Source organism: Talpa europaea (genome assembly GCF_964194135.1).
Source record: "Talpa europaea genome assembly, chromosome: 15".
In the NCBI taxonomy this organism is placed as follows: Eukaryota; Metazoa; Chordata; class Mammalia; order Eulipotyphla; family Talpidae; genus Talpa; species Talpa europaea.
In genome coordinates this window covers 14736867-14753438 of record NC_140083.1, presented here as the reverse complement: position 1 = coordinate 14753438, position 16572 = coordinate 14736867, and the positions used below count along the sequence as shown (strand labels likewise).

Sequence of the window (16572 nt, the reverse complement as noted above, 5' to 3'; positions counted from 1 at the left end):
GTGAACTTTTGAATACTAAGCAGCTCAGAGTAAAGTGGGTCGCGATTTCACACACATTCCAAAGATCAATTCAGTATTTTCAAATGGAAAAAGGCTGAGAACCACTTTGAAGCCATAATGGAGCCTCTCTCGGCTATACTCCTCCCTCATTTGCATAAAATTTATACAGAATTGCATGCAAATCAGACTCAGGTACTTCTCATAAGTGAAGTGCAAGAACTTTTGAAAACTGTCAGACACAAAGGAGTGAAGATCCCACAGATATGCAGAAGGACAAAACGGGGAAGAAGAACAGCCATCTACACATGCGTGTATCAAACACATCAATTTACAATTTACCCTTTTCCTTTTTCCTGCAAAAGCAAGTTAATGCAGACACCTGGGATGAAAGCCAAAACTCACACTGGACAGATTTGAACCATGGACTTTAGAACCAAGTATGTTTGTCATTTTAGGACAATGTTTGCAACATCAAGTAGTCACAAGGCACAGTCAACGAATATAATAGACAATCTCAGGAGCCATTAGACATCACGGATTTTCCGCATTGCCAGGACATGGTACCTGTAGCTACTGACAACATTTTGCAACACATTACATGGTAGCAAGTTCAGGAAGAAAAACATAACCATTTATAACCTTACATTATGAACCTGATGGATTGCTGAGAAAGGAAATCCAGCGTTCTGATTCGTCCATATTTCACAGACAGACGACTGCTGATATAAACAGAAAACTATCTTATCTTGTCAATATTTAAAACATGACAGCTACCAAAGCAGCATCCAGGAAGGGAAGCAGGAATACAGTAAAAGGCAAAGAAACATGTTTCTTGGAAAAAAAAAAAAAACACAACAAACAAAAATCCAAAACTTAAAAAATGTTTTGGGGTGGGTGTCCAAGGTTTAATAACTGACTTCCAAGTCATTCATGTGCTCAAGAATATTTTGGGGTGGCTGGAAAAAAGAGACCGTTAGGCATTAGTTTTATTTCAAGGGAAAGTGCTTCACATCTTGGAAAAAGCAAACGGTAGCTTACATTTGTCAAAGGGAATGGAACACGGTCCCTCTTCATGTCATTCATTTCAGAAAATAAATATTTCCATGAGGTTCAAGAAAGACGGGAAACACCCTTTCATACAGGTTAAACATTTTTGTTTTCTTATCTTTAATGCCCAAGAACAAACAATGCAATAAAGCGACTTTATTGTGATTGAGTCATTGCTCCGTGTGATAAACCCAGAAGATTTTTCCCTCCAGACTTCTCAAGGGCAAGCACTGTGGTTAGCAAAGGAAGTGTCAGGTTTACACCCAGCAGGTGCAGGAGGGAGGCTGTAGCAGAGAGAGGTTGGGGTTGGGAAGCTCAGTTCTGTCATTCAAGCAGAAACTTTGGGAAACAGCAAGTGAGCCTCAGGGGTCAGCTCCACACCAGACTCTGCACCACACTATTCACAATTAGTAAGTAGCAGTGTTAAAAGGCAATGTTTGCTAACAACCAAATGCCAAATGAATCCCCTCTCCCCCGCCACCGCCACTCCAGTTATAGCAGAATTCACCAAATAAACCTACAAGGATCCCAGCTCGACCTTTACAGAGTACTTTTCCTGAATCCCACCATTCTGAAGACACTGTGAAATTGAATCACAGAAAATGGCACAGTGCCTAAACTATTCGGTAAGCACTGTGAATATTCCCAGAATCACAAGCAGACCGTACAAAGATCAGTGCAGGAAGGAGATAAGAACATAACCACCATATGTTTAGAAACCTGGAAAAAAGTAACATCATCAGCAAATGAGTGAGGGAAATAAAAGCTGATCTTTGGCCCGACCTCCACTCCCAGGCACGCCCACCAGGTATTTCACATTTCTCTGTCCAGTTACAATAGTCTCTCCATACACACCTATACCTTTGGTTTCCATCCTTTCTGTCATATGGAAGGTTTCTGGGGACAGACTGTCAGGTCTCCCAGTCTGGATAATGGCTCCATGCTTTAGTAGGGCAGCCATCTTCACTGGCACAAAACACACTTTGAGGGTTACCTTGACCTTTTCAGCACCCTCCCCCCTAGTTCTGAGCTAATTCTTGTACACAATTCACACCTTCGAGATACTCAGTCTTTTTGTGCTAGAAGTAACCCGGGCCTACCTGTCACCTGATGGATGACGACACTGACTTGGGGAGGGGTGAAGGGCTTGCTCAGGGCACACAGGGGACTGTCACAGCAGCCACCGTTGGGAAAGCTGGGAGGGCGCACCAGCCCTGGCACTGACCTCACCAGAAGCCCGAGGGACTCCCCAGTTATATGCAACTTGTTCTGAAACTAATCCATATATGTGCAACCAATTCATGAAACAGTCTCAACTTCCTAGGAACCCAAATACTTCAAAGTTTTTGTTGTTCCCCAAAGGGGCCATGCTGGTCCCCAGGCCACTGAACCCTTTGGGCATTTGGGCACAAGTCTTGGCCACTGTGAGTTACAAGAACTCATTTTGTATAAAACTCCAATATCATATTGATTCAAAGTCTGCCCTCCCTCACTATTGGCCAGTTCTGGGGCTTAACAAGCTCGAGGTCGGTAAGAGGCTTGACCCATATTTTGCCTTCTTCCTGCTCTTCTCCTGGAGCAGAGAGGGGTGGGGGGCACATTCACCCCAAGCTCCTTCACAGCCCTACTTGGAGAGGCAGACAACGACCTCTTTCATATGTGGCTGTGACTGAATTTTCTACAATGGCAGCCTCTGCTTCTCAGAGCAGTGCTAACCAGGCCTCAAAGCTTTATGACCCCAAGCCAGGTCAGACTTCCTCCCTCTGTCAGGGCTTTGCTGGGTAGGGGGATGGGCCCCCACTGTTGTGAGAAATCTGGCTCCAGCTTGGCTCCCTCAACCCCACTCAGCCCTTCCAGCACCTCGACAGGCCCCCTGCACAGGACACAGAGGGGAGGGGATGAGCCCAGCCCATCGGCATCCCACCTGCTCCCCACCTGCATCTCCTCCACGAGGCAGGCTGCTCAGGGACCACTCCCCTTCTCTGCCAGGGCACTGCCTTCCGATTCCCTCTTCCTCTGCTCAGATGTGCTTCCAGGAGTCCAGCTGTGGGAGGAGAAGCCAGTTTGCTGTCTGGCCGGCTCCCTCCCTCTGCATGGGCATCCCTGTGGGTGCTCCTCTCACCAAGCAGGAGCGGAGTGTCTGGGCACGCGGTCTCCCACGGGGAAGGAGGAAAAACCTCAGCTCTCTCTGCAGTGACTCAGCTCATTCCCAGCCCTGCCCCAGCACCAGCCCTCCTTGCATGCACAGGAGCTGATGCTGACGGCGCAGGATTCATGAGCTCTTGGCACGCCCTGGTCACTCCTGTATGGGTAGCTTTCTCTTGGGAATGTGAGGACTTCGTGCCTACAGGAAAATTCCCACTTAACATCCAGGTACACGAATCCATCTTCCCACCGTCACAGACAGTGATCAGAGAGTTAGGAGGGAAGAGAGGGTCTCACGCCATCCTTGTTTTCTTTTACAAAGTCCATATTAAAATTTTCTCAGTGAAGGAAAAAGCCCCACCCCTGTCATAAACCGAAGCGAGTTACTATGTGGCTTCCATGTGTTCTCAAGGACTCCCAATAACTATTTTCATTTATTAGCTGTTTCAAGCTTAGAAAAAGTAAAACCTCTATAATTTCCAATAATGAAGTGACTCAAAGCAAATGGCAAAAAGTCGGGTTTTTAAACCAGAGTTTAAAATAAAAGCAGTTAATTATGTCCTACTTAGGAAGGTTGTTGATTTGAAAAGCTAGTACATTGCAGATATCACCGTAATTCTGTTGTCAGAAAAGACGTGATCATGCTCACAGCAGTCAGTTGGGATGGACGAGCTGTAAAGGGCGTCTTCACGTTATGAAAAGGTTTTTCTTCTAGACATACGGATATTACGCTGAATGCCAGAATGACTTTTAAGTGCAAGAGAATTGCCACTGTAGAATTTCATGATATTTAAGGAGATCATATTCCAGGGTGCAAGATATACTGCACTACTGAGTTTTGAAAAGTTCTGAAGAAGAAAACCCCAGCAATTAAATGTCATTTGGGGCCCAAATTCTTAGAATAGTAGTGATGGAAATCTAAGTTTTAATTAAGCTTTTGCATGTCTTCATCTGTAAAGAAGAGCAGCACAGGGCTTGACCTACTTCTTTCCCCAGGTTGTGGTGCAGCCCATGGTGGCTTCAGGAGAGAGGGAACTTTCACAGCTAAGATTCTAGAACAGAGTCGGCCACCAAATGTATTAACTGAATGAACCGAGTCAGTGAGTGTGTTGAATAGTAAAGCCAAAGGTAAAGTGCTACAGGAACATTAATTACTGCTGTGTGCTGTAGCTGATCTACTTTGCTGGTGCCACTGATGCCTTCAGCCAACCGCATCACTTCTGCTAGAATGCACCAGAAATTACCCTTGCAGACTTCTTAGAAAAGTTCTCATTTTTCCTGATAAAGGCTGAAGCAGGGCTGCCAGTGAGAAGGGACATTTGTAACCAGCACACCCGTATAGGAAAGAGGTAGTTTGTAAAGAGATTGGAAGTAATTAGGTTAAAAGATGTTGAACACCCTCTGCAATTTCATTTGCTTATTAATTTTCTCTCAATGCCTTTTATCCATATATACTCCAAAAGGTTTATTTGAATCCGAATTACCATGAAATCCAAATAAATGGTGACTAAGACTTACAAGTCTTACAAGTGAGATAGCATCCATAAATTATGTGTATTTTTTAATGATGAAGCTAACACACATTTATATTGAAAGTGTATAATTTTATCATTTGTTCAGCCCTCTCTCCTGACTCTGGAAGTATCTGCTTAAAATGCAACACATACATCTCGTCTTGTTAACATCCTGTATCTCAAGTTACCAAGAATCCAGTTCAGAAAATAAAACACATTTGCATTCAAATCTAAGAACAAGATAAAAAAAAAAATCACCTATCTCCAAAGTTTTCCTTTGAAGGTGAACTTCTTTTCTGCTCAGTTGGTTGCAATCGATTCTAATGAATTCTCCTTCATCAACTGTCTCACTCTCTTTACTGGCACATTCTCAGAAAGTGCTGTAACGTCTTCCACTAAAGCCCACCAGAACCCTTTCTTTGACTCCACATCCTCCTCAAGCTTCTGCTCAATTCCTGTCCTTTTTTAAAGTGAAACTCCTCAAGAGGGGTCTCCAGGGTCTTCCCTTTTTAACCCCTGTCCTCACCTGAGCCCACTCTATGGAAACTGCTTTTCCCAGTAACCTCCGAAAATCCTCCTTTCATTTTTCTTGCCCTCCCATTACACCAGACCACACCTTCCATTTCTCAGCCTCCTTTGTTGGATCCTAAGTTGGATCCTATGACTTGATCCTCCGATCCCAGGGGGCATCAGTCTTTTCCCTTCTCTGGCTACACCAGATTCTTTCATCCCATCCTGATGCCCCACATTGTATTTCCAGTGCAGACCTCTGAACTCCAGACTCAGATATCGCCACACCTCTGCTGTTTAACAGATGCCTTAACCTCACATTAAATGCCCCCCACCAAGCTCCTGAGCTCACTTTCCCTATTAGCTTTCTTTTCTCAGCAAATGACACCTTCTTTCTCCCAGCTGCCCAGTCTCAAGATGCTGGAGCTGTGTCTTTGTGCACATGTCACCTTCAACTTAGAGGCAATTCCTATGGAACCTACTTCTAAAATCTTGTCACCCTCCTGTCACTACCTGGTCACAGTCACTACCTTTTGCTCACTTGGGTTATTTCATTAGCTTCTTAATCCTTGCCTAGATGATCCATTTACACTCTGCTCCATTAACTCAGAAGCAAATTCAGAGTCCTAACAATGGTCAGGAAGACCACCCCCACCCCCAGCCATACCCACTTCACCTTGCTTCCCTCCACTCCCCTCTCCTTGCATTCAGCCACTTGGCTTCTGACAGCAAAGCACACTCTTGCTTCAAAGCCTCTGCATCTGTTTCCCCTTCTGCCTGAGATGTTCTTTCTCCAGACCCTGCAGGACCAAAGTCCTCACTTCCTCCAGGTTCTACCCCTAATGTCCCCTTTCCTGAGCATCCCGGCAGACGCATCCAGACCGTGTCTAGCCCTTCACACTATAAAGGAATTGTTTTTTTCAAGCAGAAATTTCAACAAAGCTTAGAGCATATGAACTTGTCTCCCTGGCACTCTGACACACATTCAAAGAAAGTTACTGCCCTTCTGCTGGGTGCAGGGCATGGTCCCCAAGCTAGTGGAGATCAGCCCTGATTTTAGTTAATGTCTGTAGAACAGGAATGGTATGGACATGATCCTTTTCCCACTGTCAGGACCAGTGATACTGGTATTGAGGGGCTGATGGTGGATCTGGGAACAGAGTGTGTTGAGATATCTCCATCTACTCAATGCTACCAACCAGGCTCTGAAAAACTTCTGGGGGCCCTGCTGATGCCATGTGGCTAGTTTAATAAGGAAACTTGTATGAATAGAGCCTTCCAGTCAGATTCGATCAGAGATGAAATTTTCTGCCTTGTTCTAGCCCTGAAAAAAATGGCTTTTCCTCTGTTTTTCTTTTATGTTTGTCATCATTCTTTCCCACTTTGCAGTGTTCAGAAATTGACCAGAAAGAAGCCAACGAGAAATAAGAACAGTTCAGAGTGAAGGCTCAGGGAATAATGAAGTTTGTTCCTTACTTGGATGACAGCACTTCTAAAAATAAAATAAAAACGAACCTGGAGGGTGAACGAAACAGCTTCAAAGGCAAAAGAAAAAAGGGCATCCTAATCGAGGCAGCCTCCGACAGCCACCAGCACCCTCAGCAACTCCTTGAGCAGAGCTCAAAGGAGACAGACTCCATCTGTCAAGGGATGAGTCCAACTCGAGTAGAGGAATAAGGCACCAGCCACCTCAAAAGCATCTTTTCTTCCAGGGGTGACAACCCTGAGGCTTCCTCTTCCATGGACACCAAATGAACCCTCTGCCTGGAAATGAGGAAATCAGACCCTTCTATCTCTCCTGAGTTACCCAGAGGCTACAGGTCATCAGTGTCTCATTTCTTCTGCCCCACTGCTGAGGACACGGGAACGATTGTCTTTCCTCCCAGGAGACTTCTGGGATATGTACATGACCCTCTAACGACTCCGTGTGAATCTTCTGTTCAACTACATTGGGAACCACAAGTTCAAGGTTTCTTACCACTGACCCTGCTCATAAAAAAACTTCAGATCAACTATTTTGGAGGGAATGCTGGACTCTATTGCCTGCAAATTACTGCTTCCCTTTGTTTCTCCACCTTTCTGAAGAGCAGGCCCTCTTGAGACCTTCATGATCACGAATCCGCCCCTCCTCCCCCGAGTCTGGGGGAAATTCTTGGACAGATCACTAATCACCTGCTGGAATGCAAAGCCAGGCCAACAGTTGTTTCTCCACGTGTGACCTGCTATTGCTGGTGTCAGTATCACCCAAATGAGCGAATATGGGAGGCAGTAAATAGCACATTTGGTTTGGTTCCATCATAAGTGCACTGGCATGATACAAACTCCGATAGCACCTGCTGCCTGTCCAGACTCAGTTATCTCTTTTTTCCTCCTGTCCTTTCTTCCTCCCTCCTCCCTTCCTTCCTAACTCTGATTCTGGTACTCAGAGCACATAAAATAGGCCCGCCTCTGCCAAAGCAGGAGTGAACTACTGGCTGTGTGATTCCGGGTATTCATTTGTAGACATAGTATATAACTTGCATTCCTTAATATAACAGTTGTAGTCCTAAATGACATTACACAATTATTTATGAAATCTCCTCACAGTAAAAAATAGAGCAGAGCAGAGGAAAAAAATGGAGCACTGCCTGAACACTCCAGATCTTGTACAGCTCCCAAGATTCCAGGATATTGCATGGACTTTAAGTCAGTTGGGATCGTGCTGTTTATTGCAAAATGGGCTCTTTTTCTTGTCTGACCTCAAATTTGGGGTGCCATCAATACAGAAACAGTTTCCAGGATGACTGAAAAAGCAGAAATGAATAATTATTCAGAAAAGCTGTGATCAGGTTTTTATATCCTAACGTGAGTTACTGCAAAGAAACTCAATTTAATGAAGTGATATTATTCTTTGCCTGTAACATCTCTTTAAAATATACATTATGTTCTCTTCTTGCAAATGAAGGCTGTCATTTTCTTTATTTAAACTCATTTATTAGTTCTATGTTCAATACTGCTTCCTGCCGCTGGTAAAAAAGACAATCCCATTCATTCGAAGACATTTAATGAGATCTTACTATTTCCTCATTCCATGCTTGTGAAATATACAGAAAAACAAGTTGTGTGAATGATCGCCTTGAATGACGCTAAACTAAAAGGTCCCTGGTGGAGACTACACAGCCATCTTCTTAGATCTGCTTTGTTCAACACCAAAATCAGTAAACTGATAGATTCCTTGAAAGGCATGCTTGGGAGGGGAAGCTCTTAAAACCAGCATGTTACACAGCTGGGAAGTTCACAGATACATGAGTATTGACCAAGTTTTGAAAATATCTTGCTAGATTACGATTGTTGGATAAACAACTTGATAAAACTGTTGTAGCGGAGAAGGAATGGTGTATATGTAAAATCTTGTGCATGTGCACCACGCACGCACACATGGGTGAGGGCTAAGAAGGGAGGCGTGGCTCAAGGCCATTGGGAAAGCCTTCTTAAGCAGACGCCGTGTAGCTCAGTGCCACTTATCCAATGCTATGGCGAGGAGCTGGAAACGGTTAGCTCAGAGAGGTTGTCTTTAGTCTCAGAGAACTATTCTCAGGACAGGAAGCAGATTTATGCTTTGCTGTTTCAGAGACAGCATTAACTATATAGGAGTTTTAGGCAGGTTCATTTCAATTCATACAATTCTATCAGTTAGAACTTTCCCAGTCACGATGGTGTGGAAGTTTAAGCAGAAGCTTGTGGCTGGCTGTTAAGGATGTTGGAGGGGTGTTACATCAAGAGACTGGACTAGGTAGATTTTGGGGGGCCTTTTCCCACCCTAAAATTCTCTGCTTTTCTTTAAAGGAATAGAAGACTCTCTCAGCCAAAGACTAAGACTCTCACAAATCTTTGTGAGGCTGCACTCAAACCTCATTAAAACAGAAACCCAGAAAGAAAGGGAGTCTCATCATTTCACAAGTGTTTATGTGAAGAAATGCTTGCTACTCCTGATTTGTAAAGGATGAAAAATTGGATTCCAGAGTGAGAGATTTTCTTCAAATACAAAGTTTTGCCCTGCTATCTTAGAGGCTGAATTCTCTTCTCACCTTGAATTCACACAAGCTATTGGATATGAATAGAATTTGTCAGAGGACTCAAAAGTATTGCAATGGAGCCTTTTGGGGTTCTAGAATTTCTAGAATGTGTCTTGTCTGCTGGTACCCAGTTTGTAGAGACAGACTGGGGTGCTCATCAACACACTGGTACAAATGAGGCTGTGAACTGCCTGGGCTTGAATGGTGTCTGTACTGAGTGGCTGTGGGGAAGCAATAAATATGTTCCTATTTCTTCATTGTAAAGCTGGAGGAATCAAGGCTGGTTCTCACCATGATGAAGAACTACCAGATATAAGCTAGATAGCTTATAAGCCATCTTTCCAGCAGCTATTTCCCTAAAAGATTTGAGACCATCCCAAACAGTGTTTAAGCTGGAGCCCTAGGATCCCAGGGTTTTGGGGTGCCTATAACCTTTTATAAAGTAAACTGGTCAACAAGTATTTGTGGAGTGCTTACTATAGGAAATTAAAAAAATGACAAAGGCAGAGTCAGGCCTTGCTGCTACATAGCCAACACACATTTTATCACAAGGGATATAAACTAATATATTCTAACCTGAAACAGAATGATATATTTTGATATATGCTAATTCACAACTGTTAATGCATTTAAGTATGGGTATCATCCATAAATCCTTTCCAAGCAGCTTCCATGCTAATTAGGTTATGAGAGAGATAGGAACTTCTTGTTCTGTGTTTACATTTGAAAGAACTATTGTTTCCACATCAGTGAAAGGTATTAGTTTAGGATTATGAGTTGGAAAAGAGAAATAGTTTCGTAAAACATAGCTAAATATTATGCGCTTTCTTTTAAAATACATTTATTCCTAGTTGCATTTGAAAAAGTGCAATGTAGAAGAAAAGAAGTTATCTCAAAATAATTTAATACTTTCTGAAACAACCCAAATATAATGGGTTGTATTATATTATAAACTGAACTATAAAGCTAAATAGCTTTATAGTTTGTAAAATGCTTTGACAAATACCACTCTCTAAAGCTAAATAGCTATATAGTTTGTAAAATGCTTTGACAAATACCACTCTCTTTGTGACTCACAACAGTGATGTGAGGTGGGTATGAATAACACTTTAGATGAGAAAAATAAGACTCTGAGTAGCTAAGAGGTTTGTTCAAAGGTATGGAGGTAATAGATATCAAAGATAGGAATTTTAACCCTGTTCTTGATATTTTTAAATCTGGTATTTTAAAAAAGCTCATCAAGTTAAGTATGAAAAAATGAAATCGATATCCCTGTGATGGAACAATTTTCTATCAGACATCCTCAGAATTTTGAAGTCAAAGTGGGTTTTATGCAGGTGCCTAATACTGCTGTTTCTGTCTGCCTAGAAAATAGCCCCAGTCTGCTCCTGACTATCCGTGGGAGCAGCTAGCTCCCTTCCCTGGCCTCCATCCATGTGGGTTCAGGTGGAGCTAAAGCCACCTCCAGGCATGTGACTAGGCCTGGCTACCACACCCCAGACACATCTCCTTCTGTCCCTCCCTCTGCTCACGTATTTGTTTGTGACAAGCTCTGGGCAGACAAGTGATCCCAATCAGGCTGATCTGAACCAGTGGGACTCCCTCCTGGGACTTCTGGGTGAGCTCTTACAAAGATAAGCTCTTTTGTTTAGGTTCGAATTTAATAGGAACTGAAACTCCCCTTATGTAGAGAAAGCCCATTTGGGAAAAGAGCCAACACAGAGGACTGCAGAGCTGAGACATGAAGAGCCGAGAGCAGGACACACCTGGGCACCTGTACGCAGGTCTACCTGGAATTCGCAGTGAAACAACTCAACTACAAGCCTTTTTTTCCTGCTTTCGGCATCCTGAGTTGGATTTTTGGGCAGCCAGAGGAGTCCCTGCTGACAAATTACCCCAGTCATATACAAATGGAATTAACTGAGACAGGACTACATAATCAGACCTATTTTCTTTAGACACATACGCTCTCTTTATGTTGGGAGAATAAAAACGAAAGCTCGAGAAGGAGAGTAAGTGAATTCTCCTGTCTTTGGCATTTTAGCAAGGTTAGACTATAACAGCCCAAACTCTGACTTGTGGTCCCAAGAACTGGACTGACAATAATGGGTAATATTCCAGAGACGCAGCAAGTGGATCAAGCACCTGCGTGTCACTTGGTGAACGAGCTGCTTGGTGGTTCAGCCAGTCTGGGACTCTGCTAGATATCACGGAGTCCGATCCACTGAAATAAATACCAGTTTTTCTATATATTCAGATTTCTTGTTTATTCTGTTGAAAATAAGATCTTTTGGTGTTTTTTTAAAAAATTATCCATGGTTTGATTTTAATGGAAAGCATTACCTTGGCGAAGTACAAGGACATAGAGGGAAGGTAGAGACATTAAGGTTTTCTAGCAAAACAAGTGAAGGTCTCAGGTCTGACTGGCCAGTGCCAACGCCTGGACATCTAATTTGCCTCACTGATGGCGTCAAAAGAAAATGGAAGAATCAAGACTTGTGCGATGAGTATCAGAATCTAAAATCAAACCTGAGTGAGTTCTTGCACTTCTTCCCATTGTATTTTTTATGATCAGGTAGAGGACAGACAGGAACCCTTTAGTGTTGCCTGAAAAATGCTAATCTTTCTAATATTGGAATTTTCAACTCCAAAGTTGCCACATGTAGAGCAGTATATATTTTGAGAGGAGGCAATTGACTGTCCACTTTAAGAAACAGGACGTACAGCACATCAGGCTTGTATTTCATACATGAGAGCAAAAAAGCCAAAGAGTTTTCTGCTTTTGCTTGGTGTGATACCTTTGGGCATCAGTGGCTGGTGGCCTGAGCTTCTGGCTTGAAACAGGGCACAGATATCAACATCTTGAGTTTTCTCTGAAGCTGGAACATCAGTCCGGCAACTTGACAAGATGTCAAATTAAAGCTCCTGGTGGAAGAGCTTACTGAGTTAATTCTTAACCTTCTTTTTTTTTTGGTTACATATTATCTGTCTGTGCTTAAGTATTAAGTTGCTCTATAGACCTTCATGGAAGGAAATCTGAAGTCATGTGGGCAGGTTAAGCCTTTCTCAGTAGTGTCTTGGTGATGAAGTTCTAAATTAAATTAAACTATGGGCTGAAATATTTTGATGCGACACGGTAAAAAGAAAACTTGTTTACTGTGGGGAAAAATCACTTTGTAAAATGTTCCTTTTGACATAGTTGTGCTGTTTTCTGAAGGTTGATTCTGTAAATTCCCATAATGCTAGAGTAGTGGGTAGAGTTTCCATTGACAACAGGCTTTCCTCCCCAGGGAAAGTATAAAAGAATAAATGACTATCCTCTTTCTTTCTCAGGGAAGGCAAAGTGTTTGCTTCATGGGTTTTTTTTTTTTTTTTTTGATATCCATATTTTTCTAGCAATTATGTGTACTGTGTATTTTAAACAAGTTCTAAATTCATTTAAGAAAAACAATCCTTTCTTTCTCACTTAATGTTTGCCACATTGCAATAATGATGTTATTATTTTAAGATATCTGTGGCTACACACCTTTGTAACCTGAATTTGCAGGGAACTCTGTTTTCCCTGGCTTTGATGATAATTACATACAGGTCCCTTCTCCATCAGGATAGATGCTGAGTGTCAGGCTTCATATATCTCCATTTAAAATAATAAACAGACAAGATGCTAATTCTAACCTCAACAGACATTCCTAGCATAGACAACACTGGAAGAAAACTAGCCACTGGGGACTTCATCCTCATCCTGCCAAAGAGTAATCTATTACAGCATATGGGAAATTAGCATCTGTTCAACTGTTACTCAACTATTTTACACCATTTTAAAATAGAGGCAACCCATAGGGCATTAGGGGCCACAGAGGATCCTGGGTCTGGTCATGCAGGATTGTTGTACAGGATGTCTTATTTGTGCTAAAATGAGATAATGGATGGGAAGGTACTTTGAACATTTAAAAGCTCTGTAAGCATTAAGATATTATTATACAAATGTGAGTGGAACATTTATTTATTAAGAGTATGGGGATGGGGGGACATTTGAGAACTTCATCTCAGGCTAATGGGTGCAATTTAGAATTACAGGCTGGAAAAGCTGTGTTCTCAGCAGGAGAGGAAACCCATTGTTTAGATGTGTTTACAGTGTTATATTCAGAGGTTCAAAATGCTATTAGTACTGACGCCTGCGTCTGCTGTGTGCCAGCTGTGAGGCAAAGCACACGTCCAGGGGGTTGCCTTGCACGTACAATGGTTGTAGTGAGCAGCGGATGAACACGGGCAGGGATTTCATATGGCTCAGTTTTCATTTCCTTTCCTTCAACGCCAAAGGAATGAAGATTTGTAGAACTAATATCACATGTAAAATGCTTTCAAATAAAGAAGTCATCAATCCAGCCATACTTACTAAGTGATACTGTTAGGGCCAAGAAATATTAGACTTTCAACTGGAGTAACTTTCTACTTTCTAACTTTCTAAGGATTGAGGAGCAATTTAGACAAAGCCCTAATGGTGCCCAACACTTTGCCCCAGGTAAGCTCTGATTGGGGCTTCTTTCTGGCTATATGATCCGAAGCAAGGGATGTTGTTTCTCAGATCCTTTGTCTTGAAAATGTGGACAATACCTGGCCCCCAGTTTGTGTGTATCAAGATCAAATAACCACCCCACACCTGGGGTGTTTATTTAGATGAGCGCATTCAAAACTCAAAGACTTCTACATTATGAATTTCCTTCATTAATACTAAGTCAAATTTTATGTAAAAGTCTGTATTTCTCTTACTATTTAGAAGTCTTTTTTTAAATTTTATGAAACTAGAAGCACTATTTCTTTTTTCTATAAGTATTTTCTATAAAAGGAGGTTTCTATAAATGGCTGTAAGTTTCACACTAGGAAACTCATTTTCCTCTTTTCATAACTTTGAACATATGGCTAGACTTTATTAATTCCATTACTCTCCTTTATTACTCATTTTAAGAGAACTTGGACTTCTTCTAAATAACACTCAAGAAAATTTCTAAAGATTGTGAATTATCAAGATATAGTATTAATAGTACTATAGTAACAATATAATATTAGGAAATATGTTTATTCCTTCTGATATAGTCTGCATATTTTCATTTCCTATCTCATCTCCACAGACCTGCAGCTTAAAGGTAGATCTCCATGTGCTACAAGCACGTGAACAGTGTATGGCACATTCTGTGCTAATGTGAGATAACAGATGAAAATGTACTTTGAAAATTTAGAAGCTTTAAATGCATTAGGCATTATTATAGAAATGCAAGTGCAACATTTATTTATTAGGGGTGTGCAAACAGGGGAGCATTTCTGAACTTCTGAGCTAATGGGTGCAATTTAGAATCAGAGGCTAGAAAATCTACATTCTCAGCAGGATAGAAAACCTATTGTTTAGAAGTGTTTACATCATTACATTCTGCGGTTTAAAAAAATGGATTAGTATTGAACTCAATTCTGTTTTTCACATATTTATTTAAGACAATTTGATGCCACAATATTGCTTGTATTAGGATACAAGTAAACAATGGCTACAGTCTTTGCAAATCACCTGTTTCCAAGGCAGGAATTTTTAATATTGGTTCAACACTGAAATTAAGTAGTAAAGCACCACTCCGGTGTTACCTTTCAAAAGCTATTTGTTCACAAACAAACTGAATAGGTGGGATGGACATTAAATTTTTCTCAATTTAACTATAAGCCTTGGTTTTCCAAGTTCAGCAAAGCATTTCCAAACATTGGTTGAGCAGACCTTCGGAAGGCAAAACTGTGAGTGACTGCTGTCACCAGAAAGTAAGGTTTCTTGCTTACAGAGGGTTTTTCAAATTCTGGTGGAGGCGCAGATAAACCAGAAGTAGAAGGTTTTCTGAGAACTCGGATGGGTCCTGGTGATTATCCCTTAGCTGCATTTCCCTTTAGAGAGTAAGAACGCAAACCTTAAGATGCGCTTCTGCGTGTCCATGGGAAACAGACTGGTTAGGCAGGCACTGACCCACCTATGGTGAGCGCCTAACCCCTTGGGAAAGAATCACAGGGACCGAGCTACTGAGCAGCTGGTTGAGAGGAAGCATCCCTAGCCACTTGCTTACATGAATTTTAATTGCTAATTCAAGTCTTTAGGAAGATTTGACTTTATTGGTTTAGCACGTAACTTTGGGGAAGAATGTGGTCCAGAGAGAGTAGAGTTAGTTGTTAAAAAACAAACAGACTTCAGAAAATTTATGATAGTAAATGGCCAAAAACAGAAGAAGAAAAAAACAATCGAGCAGTTGAACAGTGGAAAAATCACATCAATAAAACCAATCAACAACAAAATTACCAAGTATTTCATAGTTTGACAGGTGAAAGCTCCGAAATGGCACTGATTTTAAGAGGTACATACGTGTTCACTTCTCCATGATTTTTGGCATTTCCAGACTAGAAAACACCCTTAAAACAAACAAATAAATAGTGGCAATTAACACAACCTGGAGTTGGGATCCAGAATCCCTTTTTCTTATTGATCAGATTCCTGTAGAGCTAGCTCTTCTTTCCTCTGCAGCAACAACGCCATATCGAGCAGCAGGTTTTTGGAAAGCTTCTAAGAAGCTCCTGGGTGCTGAGGAAGGCTTGTCCACCTCAGTCCTCCAATCACTGTGCTCAGAGCCGGGAGGTCGATAAGCACATTCACACAGACCCTCTAGCTCACCACATCCCATCCACCTGCTCATTTAGCTCCTCTTTTTTGTTTTAGGGTTGTTGCCATTTGGCCTAAGTTTGTTCAATTTTCTCTAGGGTAGGACCATTCCCGAAAGGGGTGTGTCCTGATCAGAGTGACAGGAAATAGATCCAAAAGACATGACTATCCCTGCAAATCTCGGGAAGACAGTAAGGGGGCAACTGAGCTGGAGGGTTCATAGATTGGCAGGAGGGTAATCAATTTCCGCTTTGAAAAAACTGCACTATGTGGAGAAATTCTGTAAATTATACGAGCAGCTCAGGTAGGTGATTCAGTTCCTGAAGTTGGCACAGTCGATAATAGCTAGTGCTCATTAAACAGCAATCCTTCCTTACCCAGGGAAGAAAAGGGCTTAGGAAAGGCCCATGGTTCAAGTTGAAAACAAACCATGTCTCTGAAATGCTGTCATCAGAGGAATTTAACTACATATGTTAATCCACAAATACAAATAGCAGGAAATACATGAACAGCTTGGGGGAGAAAAAGCTTTCAGACTCTTTATTGAAAAGAACATCAATAAAAAACAGTAATAAGGATTAGAAGACAATACCAAATAAGAGAGAAGAGGGAAATTATT

General features: G+C 41.8%; 1 protein-coding gene across 17 annotated transcripts in view; it reads right to left on the bottom strand.

The window, feature by feature from the left end:
- Positions 1–16572, bottom strand: part of ANKS1B (ankyrin repeat and sterile alpha motif domain containing 1B) — a gene marked incomplete at both ends in the record, with an annotated part of 793016 nt that overhangs the window by 48665 nt on the left and 727779 nt on the right. For 6 of the 17 annotated variants that reach the window (XM_084256217.1, XM_084256227.1, XM_084256233.1 and 3 more), the window contains one exon: positions 645–719. The exons of 7 other annotated variants lie outside the window; for them this stretch is intronic. In XM_084256217.1, coding sequence (XP_084112343.1) covers positions 645–719 — 75 coding nt within the window. The remainder of the gene's footprint in view (positions 1–644; positions 720–16572) is intronic. 4 more of the 17 variants (XM_084256226.1, XM_084256228.1, XM_084256218.1 and 1 more) reach the window with 1 other exon arrangement.